We start from the raw sequence: 27036 nt of genomic DNA on the forward strand, positions 1-27036 counted from the left end.
TTGCTGCAGGAAGTAGATACGACGTTGGAAGAAAGGTTTTGGACACCGTGCAGAAGGGCCGCACCCTGGCGGCTGAGTTGTCATCCCCCTTCTAAATATTTGGAAATGATTTCGGCGCAGTGTAATCTGAAATCTTCGGTATCGTCTGGCCGACTCGGAAGAAGAAGGAATATATAACGGAGGGAAAAAAACCTGCCTGACTCATGCTATGAGTGGAACATCTTCAAAGCTTGGTCCTGGACTTGCTACCTGTCACATCTTCAACACTGAAAGCATGAACGCTTGAATTTCGGCCTGCTGGTTACCCATGAAAACAGCTGAAAACGCCGCGAGCGCTCTTGGTGGGTCCCCTTTCTGTCGTCCCGTTTCTTTCGCTCACAGGTTTCACTGACAGAGTAAGAGATGATAGTAGCAGGAGCTAAAATCCCAGGCAGACTACAGTTTTACCTGTGGCGCTTGAACATTCCGGCATAGAATGTATCCAGATGCCTCCGTGTTTTTTTTTTTTCAGAAATAGCTGGCTAAAGCCTGCACCTTTATCAGTACAAGGGCAGTACTCCCTTTTTTTCGTCAATTGGGTTCGAAGCCCCTAAAACAAGGTGAATTTGTGAAAATTTGGTTTGTGGTTTATGGGTCTTTAACGCCTCAAAGCGACTCAGGCTATAAGGGAGGGACACCGTAGTGAAAGGTTCAGGAAATGTCGACCACCTGGGGTTCTTTAAAGAGCACTGACGTCGCACAGTACACGGGCGTCTAGAATTTCTCCTCCATCGAAATCCCACCATCGCGGCAGAGTGTGAAAATACAACCGAGATTACACATCAGCACGTATTTGTTTCTCTTAGGCAGCCGCGAACACAAATCAGCAGAAAGAGCCGAGTTAACGCCAGTAATAGTGACAGAAGCCTCAATGAACTAATGCCCTAAGATCTACAGCACCGAACTAATAGTACTGACAGAAAAATAATTTTAAGATTGAATACTTATTTTATAAACTTTTAATTATGAAAGTGTTTCATGAGAACACTGACGTTGAGTAATGCACATACATTACAAACAAGTGGCTTGCCAGTGTGAGCATGTTATAAGTATATTTACCAGAATTAAAAGCTCTTAATTCATGCACGCATTCGTCGCCTCTTTTGGGATCAGTAATTCTCTGCCTTGGCTTGTGCTGGAGTGGCTACTGGACAAGTTCGTCCATCTCCCTATTATTCAAACAGAACCTCGGATGTTCAAATGCATAACTGAGAGCGGATCTGAACGCTGTGCGCAACGTGAAGGTGCCACACCAGGCGCAGTGTGGCACCTACGCGAATACGGCGATGCCGGCGCACATACGCCGCTCAAAAGCTTCGTCATCACGATTCCATCTGTCCCGCTTTCACCGACTTCTAAGCTTTTTATAGCCACGTTCAACCTATCACCAATTTCGTTTTTGTTCTTAGTGTTCTGTTTGCTGCAGCTCACTCAAGTGTTAAAGATGCATAAAAGTGGAATAATTAGTCAGCCCAAATTGATACGTTCTCATCACGAAGTAGCGAATAAGGCGTTCTCACGGATAACAATGCTTTTATAGGCGCGAAACTGCGTAAGAGCAAAGCACTTGTGCTTCCACCGCCTGTGGATTCGAACAACTGTGGCTGGTGACGTATATATGCGCTTCTTCGAGGAGCGCTATATCGCCGTCAATGGTCAATTACCTCTCAAAAATGAGCAATACAGCTCGGCCAACGCAGCCAAGAATGCTACGAGTTTATTCATTAAAATAGCTCACACCAGACGACGGAGAGAACGTTAAGACGCAAGCACGGGTTCTGAATCCTTTGCCTCGCATTCCGTGCACTCAGGCTACGCGTGGTCGTTGAACGCAGCAAGAAGCACAAGCTCTCAAAATCAATGACGCTCTGTTGGGCTCGTCAGGCGGCCGTAACGCGGTTTCGTTGTAAGTCGAGTCGTTTAATAAGCTACTTTGAGCAGGCTGTGGCCGGTGGAAACTTGCAAGATGAATGTTTCATTATTTTTTACCGCTCGCTCGCGTATACACGCACACGCATACTCGTAGTAGCTATGTGAACGGCGATTACACCTCGTGCTCCCCCTTGTCTTTCGAGCAGTGAAAAGGCCGATATATTGTAACAAATGCTCACAGCTGCCTGAGAAGTACCGCAACCATCCACCAACACCTCTCATTTGGCTCAATGAAGAAAAATATTTCCCAGCGCCGGTCATCATACACGCAGTACGTAAAGCACCGGCACGCGAGGCAGGTTTCTCTGGCACATAACGTCTTACCAGTGTTCATCAAGGTTATGCGTGCATACCGTGCCCACAGCTGTAACTGGCAGGCGGTCGGCTACAGTTATGCTGAACGTACCCTAATTAATTTCTGCTTGCTACCCACATGAAGCGATTCACGATGGTATAAACCGTCAATCACAGAGTTAATCACATCATAATTACTGCGTAGTTAGCAAACATGCAATAATCGACAGCTCAGTTCGCCGTTTGGTTAAAAAGGTGCGTGCAGTTTTTTCACTCAGATGTGACGTTGAATGGAGTACTGCAAATGCGACTGCTGCGACGGCTGCTCGCGTACTTTCGAGGAGCCCTCGAAGCTTACGAGTACGCTTTACGAGAGCACATAACACACTGAGTCCGACAGGCTGGCGTCGCCTTCGCCACTGTAGTAGTAGTAGTAAAATACCTTTATTGGGCCATAATTTACAGGCCGAGTATGTTGACCGCCTGGGCGACCAGAAGTTGTTTTTCTTCCACCCCTTCAGCGCCAAGCCAGTCGAGCTAGGTGGTGATGGGTAGAGAGGGTGGGGGGTAGGAACCCGACTGCTCAGCAGCCGGGCCATAGAAGAGGCAATGGGCCAGGTCCGCATAGAAAAAGGGGCAGTTGATCCCAGACCTCAGAATGCGACGAAATTTCACTTCCCTCTCGGTCGAAGTTGCGCTCAACTTGTACTCAGAGCTCCGGGCAGTCGCAGACATTTTTTACTTCGGCTTCCACTGAATACCGGTCCCGGGGGCTATGACAAAGCCAAGCATTGACCAAGCCTGCCAGCTCAAAAAATCAGCGCTCAACGAAATAGGATGCGCTGTCAGCCTTACAGAAATATTGTGTGCCTCACTTGTGCAGACGCTGTAAAACGTTCGACGAAAGCCTGCAGAGTGACTGCGATTATCGCCATGCCCACTGTTGATAAAGGAAAGAACGCTAAAACAGCGCTTCACGGGGCGGAAGGAAAGCATTTCTTTAATCGACCTTTGCAGCGAGCGCCTCTGAAGAGCAATGGATGCTGGAAGTTTCCGGTACACACTCGTTGGGTTCTCTCCGGAACTCGATTGGCAGCCGCTCAACTTCGTCAAGCCTATTCCTCCAAACCGAGTTTGCAGCACCTGTGGCCTCGTGCGAAAGGTCACAGCTTGGCTTCCCTGCATACACGTGCTGTGCGATTCTTGCTACGAGCGATGCGGCCAGGACGGCCAGCACGTCTGTCCACTCGACGGGTACGAGTGCCAGGATGGAGACGTCGACTGGAAGGAATTCCCTGCCGATCAGCTGCTGAGAAGAGAGGTGATCGAATGTGAAAAAGAGGCACCGAGATGGCTTGTTTTGGTACTCTAGTTCTTGTAGTGGCCATTTCCTGCATATGAGCGTTGTCTGTTTTTCTGTAGCTTTGTTTAAAGCCGGTTTTGTGACAGGCTGCTCACCTGCATACCGGTGGTGGCAAACTTGCCCACCGCGTCAGCGGCAGCCCATTTCATCGTGAAAGTCTGCTCGGGAAGAGTAACCCGGGGTCGCAACCCATACCAAGAAGCCGAAGTCCAACCGATGGCAACACCTGCCATAGCACCTTGTGCCACTGCGCCACTGCTCACCTGCCCACTGGGGGGCTTAATTGTCAAGGTGTAGCCGGTGGAAAGGTGAGCACTGGTACATTGTCACAAGGCAGGTGCTATGGCGGGTGTTTCGATGTACGTCTTTCAATTTTCATGAAAGAACACACACCAACGACCACCTTAACCTAGCATAGCAGCGCAGCACCAAAACACAGCATTTGTCCTAATTACCCAAACTAGATGACTTTTTTTTCTTATTGTCGTTTCCGATTCTCATCGTTGCACAGAGAAAGCTTTGCATGGCCGCTGGTCGTGTCTAGTGGATAAAAGTGTGATCGTGCAGAGGAGATGAATTCTCTCGTTCGAAAGTGCGAGAGCCGGGCCGGGCAGTTTGAAACCGCATGATGTTGTGAGCCGCGCACTCCCCTCACCAGTGGCTCTACAGTCGAGGTGACGTCATACCAGCTGTATCAAAAAGGGTCCCCAGCTCGAACCGTCGGCGGAGGGCGGCGGTAGTCACGGCGGTGAGCCTCGCGCTCCTTTCACGAGTGGCGCTACAGTCGAGGTAACGTCATACCAGCTGCGAGAAAAAGGGCCCCCAGCTCGATCTGTCGGCAGAGGGCGGTGGTAGTCACGGCGGTGAGCGCCGCGCTCCTCTCACGAGTGGCGCTACAGTCGAGGTAACGTCATACCAGCTGCGAAAAAAAGGGCCCCCAGCTCGATCTGTCGGCGGAGCGCGGCGGTAGTCACGGCGGTGAGCGTCGCGCTCCTCTCACGAGTGGCGCTACAGTCGAGGTAACGTCATACCAGCTGCGAAAAAAAGGGCCCCCAGCTCGATCTGTCGGCGGAGCGCGGCGGTAGTCACGGCGGTGAGCGTCGCGCTCCTCTCACGAGTGGCGCTACAGTCGAGGTAACGTCATACCAGCTGCGAGAAAAAGGGCCCCCAGCTCGATCTGTCGGCGGAGCGCGGCGGTAGTCACGGCGGTGAGAGTCGCGCTCCTCTCACGAGTGGCGCTACAGTCGAGGTAACGTCATACCAGCTGCGAAAAAAAGGGCCCCCAGCTCGAACCGTCGGCGGAGCGCGGCGGTAGTCACGGCGGTGAGCCTCGCGCTCCTCTCACGAGTGGCGCTACAGTCGAGGTAACGTCATACCAGCTGCGAGAAAAAGGGCCCCCAGCTCGATCTGTCGGCGGAGGGCGGCGGTAGTCACGGCGGTGAGCCTCGCGCTCCTTTCACGAGTGGCGCTACAGTCGAGGTAACGTCATACCAGCTGCGAGAAAAAGGGCCCCCAGCTCGATCTGTCGGCGTAGGGCGGCGGTAGTCACGGCGGTGAGCCTCGCGCTCCTTTCACGAGTGGCGCTACAGTCGAGGTAACGTCATACCAGCTGCGAGAAAAAGGGCCCCCAGCTCGAACCGTCGGCGGAGCGCGGCGGTAGTCACGGCGGTGAGCCTCGCGCTCCTTTCACGAGTGGCGCTACAGTCGAGGTAACGTCATACCAGCTGCGAAAAAAGGGCCCCCAGCTCGATCTGTCGGCGTAGGGCGGCGGTAGTCACGGCGGTGAGCCTCGCGCTCCTCTCACCACTGGCGCTGCAGTCGAGGTGACGTCATACCAGCTGCGAAAAAATGGGCCCCCAGCTCGATCTGTCGGCGGAGGGCGGCAGTCATGGAGGAAGGAAAAAAAAGGGGAGGGGCCCTTTCCACACAACACCCTGGGAGAAAAGTGTGGAGGAAATCACGTGGTGTTTTCTCGACTGGGAGGCCATCTTGTCCTGGCAGCTTGGCAATGGCGTCGTAGTTGCTGTTTACAAACCGGGTGATAGCAGACGGCCGCGGCGTAGCATTTGCGGTGCGCCGTAGGCGTACTTTCCTCAACTGGTCGAGTTAGTTTTTTTCGTGCTCACAGGCTGACGTTGGCGCCGTTCACTCATATCTCAGGTGGAATTCGCTGCAAAACTCTCGTTGTTGCGCGCATTGATTTCAACGTGCTCGGCGACAATGATCGCACGGGCATTTCGTCTAGTGCATCATTGCTCGGAGCCGTCGGGAGACCGCCGCTGCATTCGCGCTGTTCGTTCACCAGTGATTCAATACGGCGTGCGCTAGAGCGGTCGTCGGCGCATTGTGCGGACGATTCGCGTCCTGTTCACCACTGTACAGGCTGCTCACCACTGTACGTGCAGTGTGTGTGTGCCATTCGCGCTCCCGTTTACATCGGCAGTGAATCCTCGTTGCTACCTATGCGTGTTCTTGCAACGCTCCAGCGATTGTCACTGATGTTGGCGTAACTGTGATTTTCGTTTTTCGGCGATTGCGCTTGTTATAGCGGCGGTGGCCATGACATGGGCGGAGAGCGATATTGTAAAGGAAGCAGTTGCTCTCGCTTTACTCTTAGTATACAGAAACTTTGTTACATGGCCGTTTGAAGCGTGTAACGTTTGAAGCGTCTAGCGAGCAATTTGCTTCAGGGACGTGCCGGGCTCAAGTGTGTTCGTTCATATCGTGGCCAATTCTGTGTTTTTGGTCGCGCGCTATGTTTAGACCGGTTTCCTGTAGCAGGTTTTCAATTACTTTTGTAGCTGATGTCTAGGCCAAGAAGCGCGAAAAAGACGAAGCTCTAACTGAATTTGTAGGCCTTTTCGCACATGTGTTTATTGTGCCCATGTCCTGTGATAGTGTTATGTGTCGTAAAATGTACTTAGTGAAATGAAGATCTACATGTGCGCTGAATTTCATTGATGCCTGTGGTTATTTAGTTATTGTGTTCAGGAAAGTAAAAACAGCGCTAAATTTTACACAAACCACACAGAAAGACGGACAGCGCCTGTGCTGCCCGTCTTTCTGTGTGGTTTGTGCAGAATTTAGTGCTGTTTTTACTTTCCTGAACACAATGTCACACCAACTAGCCCAGCAAAAGGACCTGTGGTTATGTTGAAGAATAATAATTTGATGCATTCATTGCCTGTATTGTCAATTACAAGTAAAGTGTGCTACTATGCCATGACATTACAAGCTAGTATTCCACCAAGTACAGAAAAGCGGAGCGTACAGCTGCAGCTCTGCACATTAAATATGAAACACAGCATTGAAATGAGGCACAACACCGTGAAACTTATACTGGAACCATTCGGGACTACTAAACTTCTAGAAGTCTGAAAAGCTGCGGTCATATATATTATGCACAATACCAGATCTGTGGATGTGAAACATATGCTATGTTGCCATGCTACAAAGGGTGTATTTACCGAGGGGGAAGTCACATTTTAAACGTATATTTCTTGAAATTTTTCATTGAGAAAAAGGTATTCAGAATGGTTGTCCTATGTAAAATTTAAGTCTTTTGGAGGGGCGCGACCCCCCCCCCCCCCAACCCCCCAACCTCCGGCCATAAATCCTCCCCTCCCGTCTACTATATGAACTTTGGCCCTCTCAATTTCTGTCGCCTCTATGAGTGGCTTTTGAATTTGTGAATCAAAGGTCATTGTTGGCACGGCCGTCATTACAATACGATATGATATACTACATTTTGTTTTCAGGATCAAGAACTCAAACTTTTTAGTATGTTTGCCCATCCTGACTGCTGTATGAGAAAGCATTTTTTGCATGGCCAGCCGCACGAAAACGTGCAATGAAGACAAGTATGGTATTCAACACCAACAACAAAATACTGCAGAATTTTTCTTATGCTAAATGCTGCAGCAGAAGGCACTGTTGACACTGCCAGCTTCCAAAATATATGCAATGGATGCAGATTGCAACATTCAGCAACAAGAGCTGCAATAAAAGGCAGGTTGAACACTAAGGTGGGGTGTGGCCATGCATGGCAGCATTGTTCACTGCTGAATCGAAAGCAGACACGTGCACACTTGAGCGACAAAGGTTCATTAAAATATTTGTCTTAGCTACTAGCTCATTTCATGGCCTTTACGTTATTCATATCAGTGACATGCACTGCTTTGCTGGTTTCGGACTGATTTAGTTGTAGACTTCGCGTATTATTTTGTTTACTTAGTAAATACGCAAAAACATATGGAAGCGCTGGGGTCGCTGCCTTGTCAACTTGTGAGCTACAGCAAGCCCGGCCGGCTAAATGAGCTGTTATTTTGTAGGCGGAGCTTTTGAGAACAATGCAATCGTGGTGCACAAGCGGGCATGTCACGTGGTATTTTTTTTTCCTACTTTGCAGGCATCTTCAGTGAGCCAAAAAAACTGGTGCGTAATAAATGAAAAGTTATTGTTCAATCGGACGCTTTTCGGACCGTTCTACAACTTTCTCATTAGATTTTTGCGCCTATCCTCGTTGCTTGTGAAGCTGGTTAATTAATCTCGACTAATTATGCTATTAAGCGCAACAAAAAAAGTGACTTGCTCCATACAATAGCCAGCCGCGCGAATTTCGTCGCGTCGTCTTAGAGTGCCGCGGCATATTTTTAAACCCTTGCTAAATTTAGTTGGCACACCTTGTATATATTATTTACATTCCTGTGTCTTCATCATCATCGTCACCATCAATAGCCGAACAACGACCGCTGCAGGAGCGGACTCTCCAATCAACCAAGTCCTGTGCCCCCGTCGGAAAACTTACACCCTCAGTCTTCCTAGCCTCATCCGCCCACCTCAATCTCGCGTCTCCTCTCTTGAAATTCAGTAAGTTAAATTATTTTTGTTTATTCTCATACCTACGGCGCCCATTGGGAGCATTCTTGTAGGGGAGATAGAAGGGGAAAAATAAAAAATACATCTTCGTAGAAATGAAACACCATACAGAAAAGGGAAAACGAACGCGAGTAAAAATAAAAATACAAACAAAACATATAACGCACCACATCCTAATCTAGAAACAAACGAGTACTAAGGGGAGGGGAGGGGGGTTAAAAACACAGGAAGGCAAACACAGGAACGGTTCTTCGGTTATTTTGTCTTCGTATTGCAAGCTCAGCCAATGCTTTTTTTGTTTTTATCCGCCAATCACGGAGAAAGAGAATGAAATCAGTGCTACTTAAACAGGGGTACGATGCTTTCGATAGGAAGAGCGTGGAGTGAGTCATTTCAACAATAATTGTGGTGAGGCGCGCGAAAAAGTTAAACTGTGGAGCTGCATAGGAGTCAAAGAAAGCCAGTAAGGGCGAGGATGTGGCTTTCTCCGCGAATGGCAACAGAGCATGCGCTGCAATGATGCTGACATTTACTCAAAGAAAATAGCTTGGACGGAAAACCCGAATATATGATTTTGCGCTTACGTGTGTGATATATTTCTGACAGACCATGATAATCTATGATGTAATGTCCAGCCATTCTGAATGCGCAAAGTCGGTTGTGAAATCGCGACCTCAAATGTTAAAAATTCATCTCCTTTGCAAAACTATCGAGTTGTGTTTGTTGGTTCTTTAATATTGTATGTAACCGGCAAGGTAATTTGAAATAACAAAGGGTGCCAGGAAATCTTCAAAAGTTGAGAAATAATCTTTATACTGATCACGCATCAAGCTTTTAATTCTTTGTCATAGGGAAAGGGACTTTTATTTTCCTCCCTATAGCTGAAGTTCCTCTTTTCTAGATGTACTGACTTAAGTTCAGGAGCGTATCACAATAAGCCACCAGGCACAAGAGTGAATGAGAAACTACCACGCGACGATCAAATGTACCTCGCGGTCAGCGCTAGTTCGTCCCTTAACTTCGCCCGTTTATGGCCTTGATCACACGTGTGATCAATGAGGCAGTTAAGAAGTGCTTGCAGACGTGAGCAACGCCAAAGCGCTATTATACGGCGTTATCGTGCGAACTAAGAGCTGCTAAAGGCCAATAGTTATCTGCTCTACACGTTTACTTCTCCAGGGCTCCCGAACCTATCTGAAAGCTTACCATCGCGAAATGCGCATGAAGAACACAATTTCTCCCTGTATTGACCTAAGCGAAGCAATTATCGCTGGAAGTGATAGCCGTCTCAAACATGGTCCATTTGACGACCACTCCCAGGCCCACCTGCACTGCATGATACCAGCCATTATCAAGAGGAACTGTGTATTCAAAGACGTGTGCGCGTCGTGCGTCGTGCATTCGCCGTGCCGCAAGCAGTATTTTTTCTTTGCAATCTTTCAAGGATGCTAACGGTGTCGAGACACAAAGGTTAGATACGCGAGTCTGAGTACTGTGTATGCGGCAAGAACATAATAAATAACGGGAGACCAGGAGCCCCCGTTTGATAGCCCAACGCATCGACAACAGTGCTTCTGCTTGCCTTCACCCTCATGACGACAAGTTTTTGTGTCGAAACGTTGGCTAGCGGGCTGAGTGTTCCTTGCTGCCCCTTATTCATTTTGTGCTGTCAAGGATCCCATCATCCGCACTTCGTTTATGGTTCATATGGTTTAGCGTCCCAAAGCGACTCAGGCTATGAGGGACGCTGTGAAGGGCTCCGGAAATTTCGACCACCTGGGGTTTTTTAACGTGCACTGACATCGCACAGTACACGGGCCTCTAGAATTTCGCCTCCATCGAAGTGCAGCTGCCGTGGGCGGGATCGAATCCGCATCTTTGGGGTCAGCAGCCGAGCACCATAGCCACTGAGCCACCACGGTGGCCTTCCCCACTTGCTCTGTGTATTGTTTGTAGAGAGAGCTTTAAAAACATAACAAAAGTTGTGATTGATTGATTTCAAAACTTTTATTGCGTCGAGAGCAGGTTGCAGGAGACACGTACCAGATGGCCGCTAGCCCAAGGCTGGCGGCGACCGCATTGGCCCGCTCGATTGCCCGTACTTGAATCTCGGGGTCCGAGCAGACCAGCCCGACTTCCCACCACTCGGGAGAAGGGAGCTGTAGCAACTCCTTTCCCTTTGTTCTACCCCTCTTTCCTGGAATGTACAATTGTCCCTTCCTGAACTTATTACCTAAACAATGAAAAAATTGACAGCTCGGGATAATGCTATGGGCAGGCACACTTACCGTGCTTCAAATGTGGTAAACTCCGATTTTCAGAACAAATGCCACACAAGCAAATTTCTTACAAATTTCATCATGGCCAGTTAATAGAAGGCAAGTTTGGAATTTGGGAACGCTATATTTTCAATTCCATAATACATATACTCAGACGTAGTCTAAAGTTAAGATATTTAAAAAGTAAATTTTCTCATGCAGTGCAGAAATGACTAAAGGAAGTGAAAAAGAAACTAATGAATATGCCTGCATCGGCATTTGAGCAGAAAACTACCCTCCGACCTCTGAGCACCTGAGAAAAGAACAGCAGAAAATACAAGAATCCAATTGAAAATACAGGCAATGGAAAAAAGCATGCATGAAGTAAATAAAAATTTCGCACTCAGTTTCAAGAATTTATTTGGCCGTGTCAAAATAGATATCTATCTGTAATGGGCTGCAAGTGTATGACTGGGCGATATGCGTCGTCTCTTATTCTAGACTACGGCTTCCTCACACAAGCAGCTCATATTTCATCAGAAGCCGGTCATCTTGAATGTAACCTTCACTCTCTAGGTCGCTCAACAAAAAGGCCTCCTTACAGACGTGTCGGCTTTTTTGTTGAGATGCAACTGGTTTTGAAAAATCTTTAGCCTCGCTCCAAAGGGGCTTATAGGTCGCCGCGCTCTCTTTACCCGACACTGGATGTATGACGCTTAACTTTAGAGTATGCAAGAACGGCCATTGAAGAACATCATCGATCACACCTTTGCGCAGATGAACAGGAATATGCAGTGACACGGAGTCGCCATTTTTCTTAAGATCCACACCGGGAAGCATGCAGTAGCCACGAAGGTATACGCGACCACACATAAAATTCTCAAAGCCGTTATTCAACACAGTTGTTTTCTTGGTGCTCACATCTGTGATGCTGAAATGGCAAATTCCAGTGTTGATTGAACTATGCGCTTGCACCTCTTCAAAGCTTCTCAGAGCTTTGTGGTGGTTTTCTTTCATTTCCGTTTGCAGCGCTTCGATTTTAAGACCATTCTCTTCAACCTTGTCATAGTTTTTTCTCAAAGCACTTTCTACATCTTGTCTGAAATTTGGCGTTAGAGAGCTTACTTTTTGAGTGATTTCGTCCAGCTTAGAGTTCGACGCATTCAAGCTCTCTTTTACTTCCTCCTTCAGAGAGCGGCTGACGTCACCTACATTTCGCGCGAAGCTGTCGCGGCTTTGGTCTGCAGCTTCTACGAACTTATTCTCCAGTGCATCTCTGAGTGTGTTGACGCTGTGGCATATCTGGTTTAGTGCCTCGCTCTGTGCCTTGTTCTCATCGAAGACGGCCTGTAACTTGGCTTTCATTTCAGATGCACCCTCATAAAACAATGTCTCCAATGTTCTCGATGATGTTTCCCTCGGCTGACCCTCGGACGAACCTCTGAGGATGAATTCGCTGCGGTCCGATCTGAGGTGCACGCAGACGTTGCCGCAAAGAACGGTCGCCGAACAACGCGTGCAGGTCGCGGAGTGGTGTTTGCATTCATTCTGGATGTGGCTCAGGAGATCCGATGCAGCCATCACAGCTCCGCAGCCGAAGTCTTCGTTCCAACAGCGGGCCTGCATGGTTAAAAATGTTTCAATGCGCTGGCATTGTATGGCTGTGTAGGCGGTTTCGTAGTAGACTAGATAATCCTGGTCTTATAACGGAGGAACTAGTTGGTATATCGGGAGAATAATGGTATCGTCGGATCGAGCATCGAAAGGAGATGTGCAAGTGACAAAATGGTTAACGTGGGTTAATTAGGTAACTAATGAGAGCCAAAAATGTCCAAAAAGTGGGTAGGGCCGAAGAAAACGGTGGGCCAAATTTGAAAATGCCGAAAGTGTGGCACCACGTGATTGCAAGTGTGGGTGAAGCAACACGTGGCGCCCAAATTTGAAAACGAAGTCTGACGCGAAGTTTGAAAACTCAGATGTGCAACTGATAGAATTTGATTCAGCAAGACAATTAATTGTGGTATCGAGAGGTGATCGATAACTGATCGATAAGTGATTGATAACTCATCATTATGTGACCGACTTCCAGTTTAACATTCTAGACTTCCGGTCACGAGTCTCAGTTTTCTATACGTGAAAAGTATGGAAGCGACGTCTTGGTGTGACGTAATGAGGTGTGACTTGACGACGCATTTCTACAATGCGGGTCGTAGTTAACTGTTGATGATGACAACCATGGTGAAGTTAGAGAAATACGTAAGTCATATATTCAGGGTCTCCCAGTTATCTTTAGCCAGTGTTTAAAAATATATGCCGCGTCAATTTAAGACGCGGCCACCAAATGCATGTTGCTGCCTATTGTACGGGTCAATTGACACTATTGTTTGTATTTTGCCTTACTGCATAATTAATAGGGATTAATTAAGCAACTTCGCCAGCACCGAGGACAGGCGAAAAATTCCAATGAGAAGGTTGTAGAATGGTACGCAAAACGACTGACTGGAAACAAGCTTTTCGTCTAATACGTATTTTTTTTTTTCGCTCAATGCAAGTTCCGGCAAAGTGCAAAGAAAAAATGCCACGTGCCATGCCCGCTCGCGCATCGCGATTTCATTGCTCTCAAACATTCCGCGTAGGAGCGAACAGCTCATTCGGCCCGTCGTGCTGCCGTTTAAAAGCGACGGGGCTGCAACGCAGGAGCTAGCTGTGCGATTTGAGCCAGCGGTATGCCTCGCTAGTGGGGGTTCATGATAGCGATAAGTAGGCGCAGCCCTTATCGCTTGCGCCGGCGTCGCTGCCTCGTCAACTTGTAAGCGACAGCACGCCCGGCTGAATGAGCTGTTCGTTTGTAGGCGGAACGTTTCAGAACAATGCAATCGCGGTGCGCAAGCGGGCATGTCACGTGGTATTTTTTTCGTACTTTGCCGGCATTTGCAGTGAGCTAAAGATACTAATACGTGATAAATGAAAAGCTGGTGTTTAATCGGACAATTTCCGGACCGTTCTACACCTGTCTCATTGAAATTTTTCGGCTATCCTCGTCTTTTGAACAATTGGACAAAAATTTTCGACTAATCATGCAATTAAGCACCACAAAAAAAGTGACTACAATAGCCAGCCGCGTGCATTTCATTGCATCGTCTTAGAGTTCCGCGGCACATCTTTAAACCCTGGCTAAAGTTTGCTGGGATACCTTGTATATATCATTTCTATATTTCTCTAACTTCCCCAGGGTTGTCATCATCAGCAGCCTAACTACAACCGCTGCAAGTCAAAAGACTCCCACATATCTCCAAGCAGCCCAGGCCTTTGCCAGCTTCAGAAAACTTATCCCCTCAGTCTTCCTAGCCTATCCGCCCACCTGACTCACGCACCTGCTTTCTTGGAATTCACCGCTTTAGGCTGTTTATTTATTTTATACCTAGAACGCCCGTTTTGCGCATTGTTGTAGGGGAATAGAAGGGGAAAATACAAAATACTTTTTCCTAGATATGACACACCATGCAGAAAAGGGAAAAAACACAACTAAAAATAACAATACAAACAAAAGACTCAATATAATGTATCCTAATCTGAAAATAAACGAGCACTAAGGGAGAGTCAAAACACAGTAAGGCAAAGACATTAACGGTTCTTCGGTTATTTTTCCTTGGTACTACGCACTCCCTCCCCAGAGCAGGATTTGGCCACCCTGGCGTAGTACTTGGCCGCAACCTTCTATGAACAACCCAATTAACCCTTGGCGCTCAGTCCCCAGCGGCTGCGGAGCAGCTGACCGGGGCGGCGGTCAGACCTGTCACGCAGCGGAGGGTGCTAAGAATCACTGGCTCCGGACAGGCCGCCACTGGAAACAACCTGGCAACGTTTAACGCAAGAACCTTATCCAGTGAGGCTAGTGGGTGGATGAGATTAAGAAATTTGGGGAAATACGGTGGCCGCAAGTGGCGAAGGTCAGGGTTATTAGGAGAGACATGGGAGAGGCCTTTGCCCTGCAGTGGGCGTAGTCAGGCTGATTATGATGACGATGATGAGAAGCTCAGCCAGCCAGTGCCCTGTTGTTCTTAGCCGCCACTCGGGGAGAGAAAGAACGAAATCAGTGCTACAGTAAGAGGGCTGCGATGCTTTCGACAAGAGCGTGGAATGAGTAATTTTAACAATAAGTGCGGTGAGGCGCGCGAAAAAGTTAAACAGAAACTGCGCAGCTGCAAACGAGTCAACAGAAGGCCAGTATAGGTCGAGGATGTTTGTTTCTCCACGAATGACAACAGAGCATAAGCCACAATGACGCTGGCTTTGACTCAAAGAAAATACGTCGGGCGGAAAATGTGCTTCTCGAATATATGTATTTCCGCTCACGTGTGCGGCATCTTTCTGACAGACCTTGATATTCTATGATGTTATGTCCAGCCGTTCTGAATGCACAAATTCAAGTATGAAATCGGGACCACAATTGTTAAAAATTCATCACCTTTGCAAAACTATCGAGTTGCCTTTGTTGGTTCTTGAATATTGTATATAACCGGCATGATAATTTCAAATAACAAGGGGTGCCAGGCAATGTTCAAAAGTTGAAAAATTATCTTTATACTGATCACGCATCAAGCTTTCTTATTTCTCTGTCGTCGGGAAAGGGATATTTATTTTCCTGCTTATAGCTGAAGCTCCTCTTTTCTAGGTGTACTGACTGAAGTTTAGGAGCGTATCACAATAAACCACCTGACAAAATAGTGAATGAGAAACTACCACGCGACGGTCAAATGTGCCTCGCAGTCAGCGCTAGTTCGCCCCTTAACTTCGCCCGTTTATGATGTTGATCACGCGTCTGATTAATGACGCAGTTAAGAAGAAGCGCTTGCTGACGAGAGCAACGCCAAGGCGTCATCATACGGCGGTATCTTGAGGACCGAGAGCTGCTAAAGGTCAATAGTTATCTGCTCTGCACCTTTACTTCTCCAGGGCTCCCGAACCTATCTGAAAGCTTACCATCGTGAAATGCGCATGAGGAACACAATTTTGTCCCTGTATTTGCCTAAGCGGTGCAATTATCGCTGGAAGTGATAGCCGTCTCACACACGGTCCATTTGACGCTCACTCCCAGGCCCACCTGCACTGTACGATACAAGTCATTATCAAGAGAAACTGTGTATTCAAAATGATGAGGAAGTTAGAGCGCAAAAAAAAACAGACAAAGTGGAGACGTGGACGAGACAAGCGCTAACTTTAAACAACTGCTTTATTGAAGTGCGGGAAGGGAACCTAGCGGGGCCGCCGCGCATGCGCTAAACCTCTTGTCTCCCAAACTTGCTGTTATACCCTGAGGCGAGTGTGCAGAAGGTGGTGAAAGCATACATGGTTCAAAATAGTTAAGATTGTACACATTATTATAACAAAAATCGATGTTCTTTTGGAATCATGTGCACTGAGGGCGTGCTGATGCATAGGTCGTTCTGAGCGATCTTAGCGGCTTCAAACAGCTCACGTTCGAGCCTACCTTTATGCCTCCCGATTACCGAGGTGCTTTTCAGCAGCGGTAGACATTTGCAGTCCTTAGAATGGGGTGGGAGGTTCGAGCCGTAGCCTTTAGCTAGTGAATTCGCGTGCTTCCTTAATCTGTCGTTTAGACAGTGACCTGTGTGACCGATATAGACTTGACCACAGCTCAGAGGGATATGAAAAATAACGCCTTCTTTACAGGGAACAAATCTTTCTTCGTGCTTCCTATTGCACCCAGGATTCTTTTGACGCTCACCAGTCACCATGGGACATAACTTGGATAGCTTGCATGGCGCCTTGAAGATAACATTAACCTGGAATTTAGCCGCAATTCTCTTCAGATTATGCGACACGCGGTGCACATAAGGCATGACAGCGAAGCTTTTGGTCATTTGTTCCTTCGTGCGCCTTTGCAAGGGTGTTTTTCATCTTCTGCATCATCTTCTGCATCATCTTCTGCATCGTCTTCTGCATCGTCTTCTGCATCGTCTTCTGCATCGTCTTCTGCATCATCTTCTGCATCATCTTCTGCATCATCTTCTGTATCATCTTCTGTATCAAGTTTTCATCTTCTGTGTATTCAGCCCCGCCGCGGTGGCTCAGTGGTTACGGCGCTCGGCTACTGACCCGAAAGACGCGGGTTCGATCCCGGCTGCGGCGGCTGAATTTCGATGCAGGCGAAATTCTAGAGGGCCGTGTGCTGTGCGATGTCAGTGCACGTTAAAGAACCCCAGGTGGTCGAAATTTCCGGAGCCCTTCACTACGGCGTCTCTCATAGCCTCAGTCGCTTTGGGACGTTAAACCCCAACAAACCAAACCAAACCATCTTCTGTGTATTCAAAGACGTGCGGGCGAGACAGACGAACTTCGGGTAACAGCACGTTGAACTACATTGTTTCCTGTCTGTCTTCTGTCACCGTTGCACTTTGGTCAGCATGTATCTAGCTGCTTAGGCGCAGCTGACAACTTTTCTGTATGGCTGACAAAAGAAGCACTTCTGCTATGTCACACAATAGAGACACGCTCCAAGTTATCCTCGTGAAACCGTCTCCGGTTTCACGAGAATATCTCTGGTAATTTCCGTCGCAAGCGTAATCCATTATTAAGGGGTTGCACTTCGTCAGAGCAAAAGCAACATCGCCAGGGTAAACCGGCAAAAACTGTTTTCCCATTCCCTCGTATCGCCTTTATCTTTTCTTTCATCCTTCTACCTGCCTCTTTGTCGGTTTTGTTTACTTAATCCATCTCATTTTAGTATCTACTTCTACCCCTGTTCTGCACCTCTTGTTCTGCACCTCGTCGTCTTCATAGACTAATAATACTTTCTAATATACACACCCCGGAGCTGTGCAGTGCTCAACATCGTCTTCATCAACTAATACCACTAGAATGCAGAAGATGATTATGCGCCCACGCCAAAGACGACGAGAGAGAGAGAGAGAAAAACTTTATCATGGCAAGTGTGTTAGACCCCCCTTGGGTCCCTGGACCACCGCACGGTCCCACTCAAGACGACGAAGCTTTTGAGGCGGCCGCCTGACGCTCGTACTGGAAAACTGCTCTTTGGGACCCTGCCTATCGCCCCGCTGCTTCATAGATTTCCTCTGCAAGAGTCTGCGTCGCCGGCGCTTCCCACGTTCCAATAAACAACCATTCACTGCTATCGAACTGATATCTTCGCCAGGCGTGCCGACTACCCAGAAAACCAAAACGATGAGCTAACTAGGCTTAACAAATGCTTTCGCACGCCTACTCTTTTTAACTACGTTAAAACCCTGCACCGCTTTCTTTTACTTGCTCACATTAATGTGAAAGCACTCACGCGATCCCGAGCACCGACGAAGAATATTGTCACCGTACGTACGGTCTTGCGCCGTTGCCTTGCAACCGGAGTTGCTACCCGAGCTTACAAGTGTTATTCGGAAAAGCTCGGGTGAGTCCGGAGTAGCGTCGCGCCAGCTGCGCGAGAGGTTGCTTGGGAAGAGCAACACTGGTCACACAATCCCCACCAGTAATTGCTATATTAACGGCCACAGCGCTGGTATTAGTATGAGGACTCGTCGCCATCTATGAATGTTAAGTAGAGAATGCCCAATTCTGCATATACGGGCAGTAATCAACTTAAGCTATCACGTCATACCCTTAAGGCGAAACTTAAGTGTTCCCTGCAATTGAAGAATGAACACTTTTCACACGTCCACTCGGTTCAACTACGTTAAACCCCTACTAGTTTTTGGTACCGCAGGGTTCCGCCATTGCTTTATCGCAGTTTCTCCTCGTGAAAACAACCCGTGTTACCAGACCACCTGTCCAGCACCCATGTCCGGAATAACAGCCTTTGGAGTTCCCTTTTGCTACCTTCCAACACCACCCCCTACCCTCCGATTTTTTTTTCTGCTGAGGGGGTCTTCTTTATCAATGTTTAGGACGGCAGCTAGCAGAATCCTGCCACGCTTCACGTATCAGTCTTGCTCCGTTTTTACCTGAGCTCACGCCGCGAAGTGACGGCCCTGCTTAAGCCTTGTCGATAATGACCCCTTTGCCCACAGGGAGACAAGCCATTTGGTTGAAATGTTTGCTAACAGGCTAAGACTCCCTCTCAACCCCCGTCCACTTCGTGTTGCGGTACCTTGCGACACCTTGTTAGACCGCTTACCTGTCTACAGAGCAGAGCTTCGGTTGCCGTCTCTTTCCATTCCATATCCTCTTCCTGGAACTGCTTGCGGTCCAAAGGACAACAGCGTTCGCCATCTTGCACGCACTGCTTGCTACACGACTCGCACAGCAGATGCAAGCAGGGAAGCAGAGCGATTCTCCTACGCACGAGACCGCAAGCGCTGCATATCCTATTCTCGGGGACCGGCGCCACAAAACGCAGGGGCCTCCAGTCAATGTCACCGGAGAACCCGACGAGCGTGTACTGCATACCCGGTGGCATCGTTGGCGACGCCCGCTCGATTCACTGCGCTCCGCTGCAACTGTGGTGAGTAGTAGAGAGTTTTAGCTGAGCGGGTTTACTGTCCGCTCCGCTCGCAGTTCCCAGCGGAGCCACAGCGGAGCGTCGCGCAAGAGTAGAGTTTTAGCGCAGCGTCTTCCCCGTCCGCTCAAGCGAGGTGACTCGTTGCGCCTCCTAGTGGTGGTAAGTGGACTTGCCAGAAAATGGTTATAAGTAAGCCTCTCTGATATATGCGTGAATAAATAAATGATAGCTGTTTACGTTTGCTGTATGCTTTCTGGTAGCAACAGTGATTTGGTTTTAGCAGTGAAGCTTTCGTATTACAAAAAAAAAATTAAATGTCTGCCACTGCGAGAGCCAAGCCAAGACCACGCAAGTCACCCCTCGCAGCGTGCGCGTGTACGCATTTGTAGCGTTGTCTAGCGTGTGCATTCATCCTCTACGCGTGCGAGCGTCGATCGTGATCGAGTTACGTTCGCAAGTTATCTGACACCGCCTGCAATCTGTTCGCCATGCCAAAAAGTATCCGGCAAGACCCGCGCTGGCGGCCGCCATGTTGAATGTTTACGTTTGGTTCGGCTAGCGCGAGCCCAGAAGGCTTTGCGCGAGGCCCGCTCGTCGGCCCGCTCCGGACTCCGCTTGGCTCGCGCGGGAGCGGGGCGGAGGAGCCGTTCCGCTCGCGCGCTCCCGCCTGAGCGCGTCGCGCATGCGCAGTAGCGCTCCCGCTAGCTCGCTGAGCGGAGCGAGCGCACAAACCCGCTCAGCTAAAACTCTCTAGTATCGCCAAGCACGCGCTTATCTTTCGTTCTCTTCGATAGTTGTCAAGGCGACAATGTCGTCGTTATCTGCTGCCTAAGCTTCCTAGCTCGGAAGGTCGGGCACGCTCGGCGTAAGGAAGTGATGGTGCCTGCCTGACGTATGCAGAGCCCTTCGTGTACGTCCCTTCGTGGATTCGCAGCGCGTCGTCCGCGCTGCGAATCCGCTTCGAATAGTGAACATATTTGATGATGATTGTGAATTTTTTAATGGCGCAAGGACATCTGGGGCCGAAGAGCGCCATGGAACAAGGTGTTATCATCGTCTCAAGGTGGGGTCAAAGACCCATTTCCAAGCATTTCATCCCAGAGAAGCCGAGCACCAGACCAGGGGAAAGATTGTACCTATTCTGTCAACGGTGGGTATCCGGCGGCAGTGGGGATCAAACCCTGCTCCTTCCGCATGCAAGGCGAATGCTCAAACCACTTGACCACCGCTAAGGTAGCGAACATAATTCAGGATAGAAAAAATTGTGGTGTTCCCGGATTGTTAATAAGTAAAAGAATATCCGTTCCTCCTCTCGCCGTGCCTTCCTCCTTCCAAGGTAATCATCCTGAAGTTGGGGATTTCTCCGCTCTTGTCAAACCCTCCGGATAGTTCCTGTGGTAAACAGCCACCGGTTACGCATTTCTCCGTTCACGTGATACTTTCCTCCTTGCACGGTAAGCACCCTACGGGTGGTTCCCATGACAACGCACCAATTGCATGCGCCGACGACTACGACAGACTACTACATACCAGTACGACGCGAAACACAGGAACGGGCACTTAACAAGTGTCGCTGTAAAAAAGCCCCGCATGCACATAAAATGAGCCCATGTGAGAGAGAAAGCACCATGTGTGCGGCGCTTCCGTCGGACGCCAGTAACCATGTCCTCTTCCTAGTTCACTAAGGCCACCTGGTCTTACATGTATGCTCGCAGGCACGGCAAGCGCTCCATGTTGGAGGAGGACGTCAGGGCATAGGGGCAGGGAAAATGCATTGCTCGAGGACACGTAGCGAGTGGTCTCTGTCACGTTGAGCGCTCGGAAGTGTCGTCTTTGGCGCGACTTTCCAAGCCGTGGAAAAATGCTTCTAGTGCGCAGAACTTCCACCACGTGCCGCGGGGCCCTCAACACTAAAAATAATGAACCGCTGGTATATCGATAGTCCGCTGCAGACATCTTTTTATTTTGTTTCATGGTAGTCGGAATTTGTTCTTGCGTGCACAGACAGCTGCCAGGGGTAACAATCGGCCATCGTAATCATAATAAACTCTAAGAATGTGTTGGTACTCTGTAGTTTTTTGTTAATTAGGCGTTTAATACGAGCCATTTGAATTACACGATGTTCGCTACTCCGTCCAACAGATGTAGCTAGGTGATGAACGTCCATAAAAGCTGGGCATGGAGCCTCGGAGCATGCGAGTACAGGGGACGTCCCATTGTCTGTGCGATTTCTATGGTAATCAATTTCTCTATTAGGAGTTGTGGTGCTGCTGCCTCAAGAGAAAGTTTCCGCAAAGACAACTCTAGCATCGAGAAGCTCTTGCTGAAGAGGCTGTGTATCAAAAAATTCCAAACAGAAAAACTTCATCCGTTGGCGACGGACCGTCATTAGTGTGTTCCTAGACTGCTTCGACACATGTGAGCCCCAGCAATTTCTGGCAGCATTCATGAAAGGTGCTGTAAGATCGTGTTGATTGGTGATGACAAGTGCACGCGATGCACTAAATAAAAGGAAATGAATGCCTATGACATATCTACCAGGGATTTAAATACATGGGAGACTAACAACTCCATTCATAAGTTGCACCTAAGTCGATGCCAAAGTTATAGGAGACATCTGTCATATGGAGTGAAGAGACAATATTGCGTTTGGAGCTTGCGTTCCAGGTCTACGTGCACCAGAGTTGCCAGATGGCGCCGAGCAAACAAGCAAATAACCACCCCAAAACAAGCCCAGAAAAAGCGGCGCGACTTTGCTAAGAAGCCCAAAAGAAGCGGACGATAACAAATTTTCTCATTCTTGGAAATCGTTTAATTATAGTATCCAAAAATCACAGAAATACGAAGGGAAGGTGAACAAATTACTTTATTTTGGTTTGGTTTAGCTTTGGTTAATAGAGTTTAACGTCCCAAAGCGACTAAGGCTATGAGAGACGCCGTAGTGGAGGGCTCCGGAAATTTCGACCACCTGGGGTTCTTTAACGTGCACTGACATCGCACAGTACACGGGCCTCTAGAATTTCTCCTCCAAAGAAATTCAACCGCCGCGGCCGGGAAAATTACTTTATTTTGAACAGCGACAATATCCACAAGAATGAGGGAAAACACTCAGGAACCAAACAGGAACCACTTCGGAACCATAGATGTCTTTAGAGTTGAATAGCTGTAACATTTTCAATGTCGGTTGAAAGTCCCGGCTGCAAACACCTCGAAACTTGTTTACCATATTTGAACCACTTCGAAGCCATTTTGCACAAAGAACACCGGCAATACACTACGACGTAGACGACCAGGAGTGCTGGCAAGGCGTCAAAAGATTAATGAATTGATAGGGACTCTTTCATGCTTTGTGGATACTGCTACTATCGCGTATATATAACGGCAAACGCGCTTGACGGGCATTAAAATAACAATATTTGCAGGAAAAGTGCGAGTAAGCCAAAATAAACGCGACAAGCGACTGTAAAAATTTGCAAGCGACTCGTTGAAAAAAGAAGCCCACATTCGCTTATATTAAGCGGAACTGGCAACCCTGACGTTTATTTATTTATTTTATTTTATTGGGGTTTAACGTCCCAAAGCGACTGAGGCTATGAGAGACGCCGTAGTGAAGGGCTCCGGAAATTTCGATCACCTGGGGTTCTTTAACTTGCACTGACATCGCACAGCACACGGGCCTCTAGAATTTCGCCTTCAAGAAATTCAGCCGCGGCGGCCGGGATCGAACCCGCGTCTTTCGGGTCAGCAGCCGAGCTCCGTAACCACTGAGCCACCGCGGCGGGGCACAACCCTGACGTGCTGCTCACAAGATACCTGCAATGACCTCAAGCGCCCCGTGAGGCCCTTGATACACGGAGGGTACGAGTTTCCCTGCAGTGGAAGGTGTGAATGCAGTGCACGCTAGCCTGTGGTTCTCTCGGTTCTTTTCGCTGTTTCTTCCTCCGCAAAGAGCCATTGCGGGTTGCATGCCGCAGAAGGACCATGTATTTCGCGGCTAAAGATGTTGAGGCAAAGGCCAGGTTTTTTCGTAAAAGCATGGGTCTTCTTATCGGCTTTCACGACGTTCCGTCTCCGGCCAGATAGCGTCGGAAAAAGGCCGAGTAGATACATTCAATTTTGCTGGAAAGGTAAAATTTCTGCGCGGCAGTATTCGATTCTAAAGTCCTGCAGGCCTGGTTGGCCGCGTCTTCTGTTTGACGCACTCTAAGTATGTTTTGAACGTCTGAAACATTGGATGGTAGTTTTGGAAAGTTCTACGTAGCCTGAATTCTCTGAAACAAAGTCTCACAGTCTCTGAGATGTGTTCCAGCTTCAACTGAGTAATAATCAAAGTAAACACTAGGGCTACTTGATACTTTTGGCTTTTCACGCTAAGCAGAAGGCAAGTGGGGCTTGATACCAGACACGTGTTACCCTTGTGAAAAGCGTGTTACCCTTGTGAGTGAGGAACAACACATGCACTTTGACAGATACTTCGGTCTTTGTTGGTTCAACCTCGGATGACACGCAATCGCCTTTTCTTTCATACAACTGCTGTGACATTTTTTCATGGGAATCGTTCGAAAAGAATCGCTATTTTTCAAAAGTAAAGCGTGAAGAGTGCAGCATCTACCTCTGCATGTCGCAAAGCCTTTTTCATGATGTCCGGTTCTTTCTCAATATTTTTTTCGCTCCCGCATTAGGTGCTTTAATCGATGAAAGATTGTTTACAGTTGGATACGTCGTATAAGCCAACTAATCTCCGACAGTTTCCGTGGTTTTATTAGAAGTGCTTTTTATATGATTCGTTCCGGTAGTACATGCTGCCCTTCTTTAGTCGGGTTTCACGTGCAGAGGGTTTCTTTGAAACCGTCAACTCTTGGACTGACTTTGACGGCCTTTTCACTCTCCAGACCTCTTTCAGTTATTGTAACGTGGTTGTTTTCTGTGGGACGTCCCCTATATTTGCTCGCATTAACAAAAAAAAATTGCCCTCGACACATTTTGATTTCACGTGCACAGTTTTGTATCACAGCAATGAAAGCAGCGGGCATTGTCATTTCATGGCTACAGCCAGCAATACTACAGAATGAGGTGTACGGAAGAAGACCTCGCCCGCGCAACTAATGTATGTGGGCGCTACAGACAGCCCATCTCATTCAAGTGTAAGCAGCGGGATCGGAATGGGAATAAAATTTCAGATGTCCGACCCTGTCGGAGACGATAGCTTAGGCAGAGCCGTTGCAATTTAGACGCAGTCATGTCGACACTTAATGTGGTTTATTGCTTTATTGGGGTTTAACGTCCCAAAGCGACTCAGGTTATGAGGGACGCCGTAGTGGAGGGCTCTGGAAATTTCGACCACCTGGGGTTCTTTAACGTGCACTGACATCGCATAGTACACGGGTCTCTAGAATTTCGCCTCTACCTTAATTCTACTGTCACGGCCGGGATCGAACCCGCGTCTTTCGGGTCAGCAGCCGAGCGCCATAACCACTGAGCCACCGCGGTGGCCCGATGTCGACGTTAGGAAGAAAGTGTTCGTCTATGGTCAATAACCGAGGCGGCGACATTTTAAGAAACATGAATACGCTTTGAGGAAATTAGCTGTGTTGTTTCTTTTTTAATTCTAGGACTTGCCATGGGGCACAAGATAAGGCTCGTAGTATGCCTAGAATGCCAAAGAGGCTATTTCGATCCATGAACCTAAACAGGCCGGCTCCAGTCTTAGCGTAGCCGGTCAGCTACGGGGTGGGCTCTTCCACTGTAGCAGTCGTTGGTCCAACTTCATCTGGTGGTGTCCTTGAAGAACTTCTTCTGGGACACTCTCACAATAGGTGGCGAACATCAACGTCTATGGCTGGTGCGGAACAGAACACTTTGGGGATATGCTATGTTCTATATCTGCCTTATATAGCCGTCGGCTTATCAGCGACAGGGTAAGGGCTGCCTCAGCGAACATTGAGTTCCACCCAGTGCTGGTGAAAAAAAAAGAACTGCGAATAAAAATTTGCTGCTTTTAATAATTCGAATGTGCACAGTAACCGTTTTGTGAGAAGCGTGCTCACTCGTACAGTATATAGCAATACAAATAACTAAAGCGATCCGGAAAATTTTGACGACATCGGGTTTTTTAATACGTGTTGGCATCGCACAGCACAAAGACGTCTTTTTGAGTTTCATCATCTAAAGGCGGGCTCCGCGATCGCGACTTGCCTGGCGTTGCGTCCGGACAGCTTGCAGGGCGCGACGACGTGAAAGTATTGCCCATGACGATAGATGCACTCTTCATATCGTTGCTGATATAGCTGCTTTAGCTTATAGTGCGAAATCACTCACACGATAGTCAGACCCGAGCAAAAGTCTTGCATGCGCATCTTCCATCGTGCTTGTGCATCGCTCGCTCGTTGCGATAGCAGCTGTGACGACAATCGGCAAGAATTTGGCCCCGGCCTCCCCCGAAATTTGACCCTGTTCGATTTGGACCGAAATCGATGTCCAACCGTAATTTAGCGCACCCGATAAGATGGCGACACCCAAATTACACCCGGGCCACTGCCACCAATCTGGTTCTGGCCACCACCGAGAAAGTAATTCACAGCTTCGAGATTAGCGCCATCTCGTTGCTATGGTGTAGCTTGTGGTGTCACCATTTACGTCAGCGCACTTTCGCACGTCCCTCATTGGATTGAAGAAAGTTAAACACCGGCTACGTTTTGTCCTTATTCACCAGACTGCTAATGCTGCCCTACTCTTTATTAAGTTAAAGAAACAACGATCTCATCCGCACGTCTACTCCCGACCCCGACAGAGGTCGGAGTTTTTTACAACCTTATGCGTAACGCACTTTCCTCGGCGGAGGAGGTCGCCGTGCTGCTTGGTGCAATTTCTGAATGCTTAATGGCTTCAGTGAAGTCGAAATCTTGAATTTTGTGGCAGCCGTCGTATCCACAACGGTCGCCATGAGCGCAAGGTCACGTGGCCGCCACTAGTCACGTGGTAAGTCACTGATAACGTGCCCATAAGTCAGTGAGCATCACGTGGCCGTTCCCGCATCGGTCACGGATGCTGACGATCCCCTTCTGACTGTAGGTCTACGCTCTCAGTCCGTAGAACTGCTCTTAGACCAGCATTCACTACTGCATCCGCAAATACATCAGTGGTGCGAGCAAAATATGATTAAGCCAGTGCCGTTTCTAATCCCCACGCTTGCAACTTAACCAACTCCTTCAGTACATCCAAAACCGCGCATTGCTTTTATTTAAATTTACAATGCCTCTGCCTTTGTCACAGACTTTGGTATAGCCTTCCCCTGAACTTTAAAAAAACAACTATACGCTTAACAGACGAAAACAGAGGGAGAGAGAGAATAAATATTTATTTCAAATAGGAGACCGGAGCGAATTGTGGATGGGGTCGTTAGTCCGGGACTACCGGAGCTTCCGCCGATGCTTTGGCGACTAGCGCCTCCTGGTCTTCCAGGGTGCCGCTGGCCTGAGCCACCTCCGACTGCTCCAGCGCCGCGTTGGGCGGCAAACAAAGAGGGAGAACATACACGACGCACAAGGCGCTGAGTTGTTCCCCTGAAGTTGAGCCGCCAGCCGCAGAGCTAATCGGCCCAATAGTGGAAATGCACTGGCGAAAGCCGGTCCTACAAAGGACCAGAGTGACATCACCCATTTCCAATATCGGGCTGATTACCTGAGTTGCTTGGGTGTTCCCCTGAACCCCCAGCTGATTAGGAAAACACGAAGCCTTCCCCCGCAGAGCCATTTCAGGCCGTTTGTTGTTATCCGTCTCATACTATGACCACACCCTGA

General features: G+C 48.5%; 1 protein-coding gene across 1 annotated transcript; it reads right to left on the minus strand.

The window, feature by feature from the left end:
* Window positions 1–10791: 10791 nt before the first annotated feature.
* LOC149329438 (uncharacterized) lies at window positions 10792–19224 on the minus strand. The gene is made up of 2 exons (XM_089562227.1): window positions 18914–19224; window positions 10792–12384 (listed from the first exon to the last, which is right to left on the minus strand). Exons 1-2 carry the CDS (start codon window positions 19193–19195, stop codon window positions 11278–11280), a joined length of 1389 nt encoding a protein of 462 aa, XP_089418353.1. The 5' UTR covers window positions 19196–19224; the 3' UTR covers window positions 10792–11277.
* Between the last annotated feature and the right edge of the window lie 7812 nt (window positions 19225–27036).

The sequence above is a fragment of the Amblyomma mixtum genome, chromosome 9, assembly GCF_055824585.1.
Source record: "Amblyomma mixtum isolate Tamu chromosome 9, ASM5582458v1, whole genome shotgun sequence".
In the NCBI taxonomy this organism is placed as follows: Eukaryota; Metazoa; Arthropoda; class Arachnida; order Ixodida; family Ixodidae; genus Amblyomma; species Amblyomma mixtum.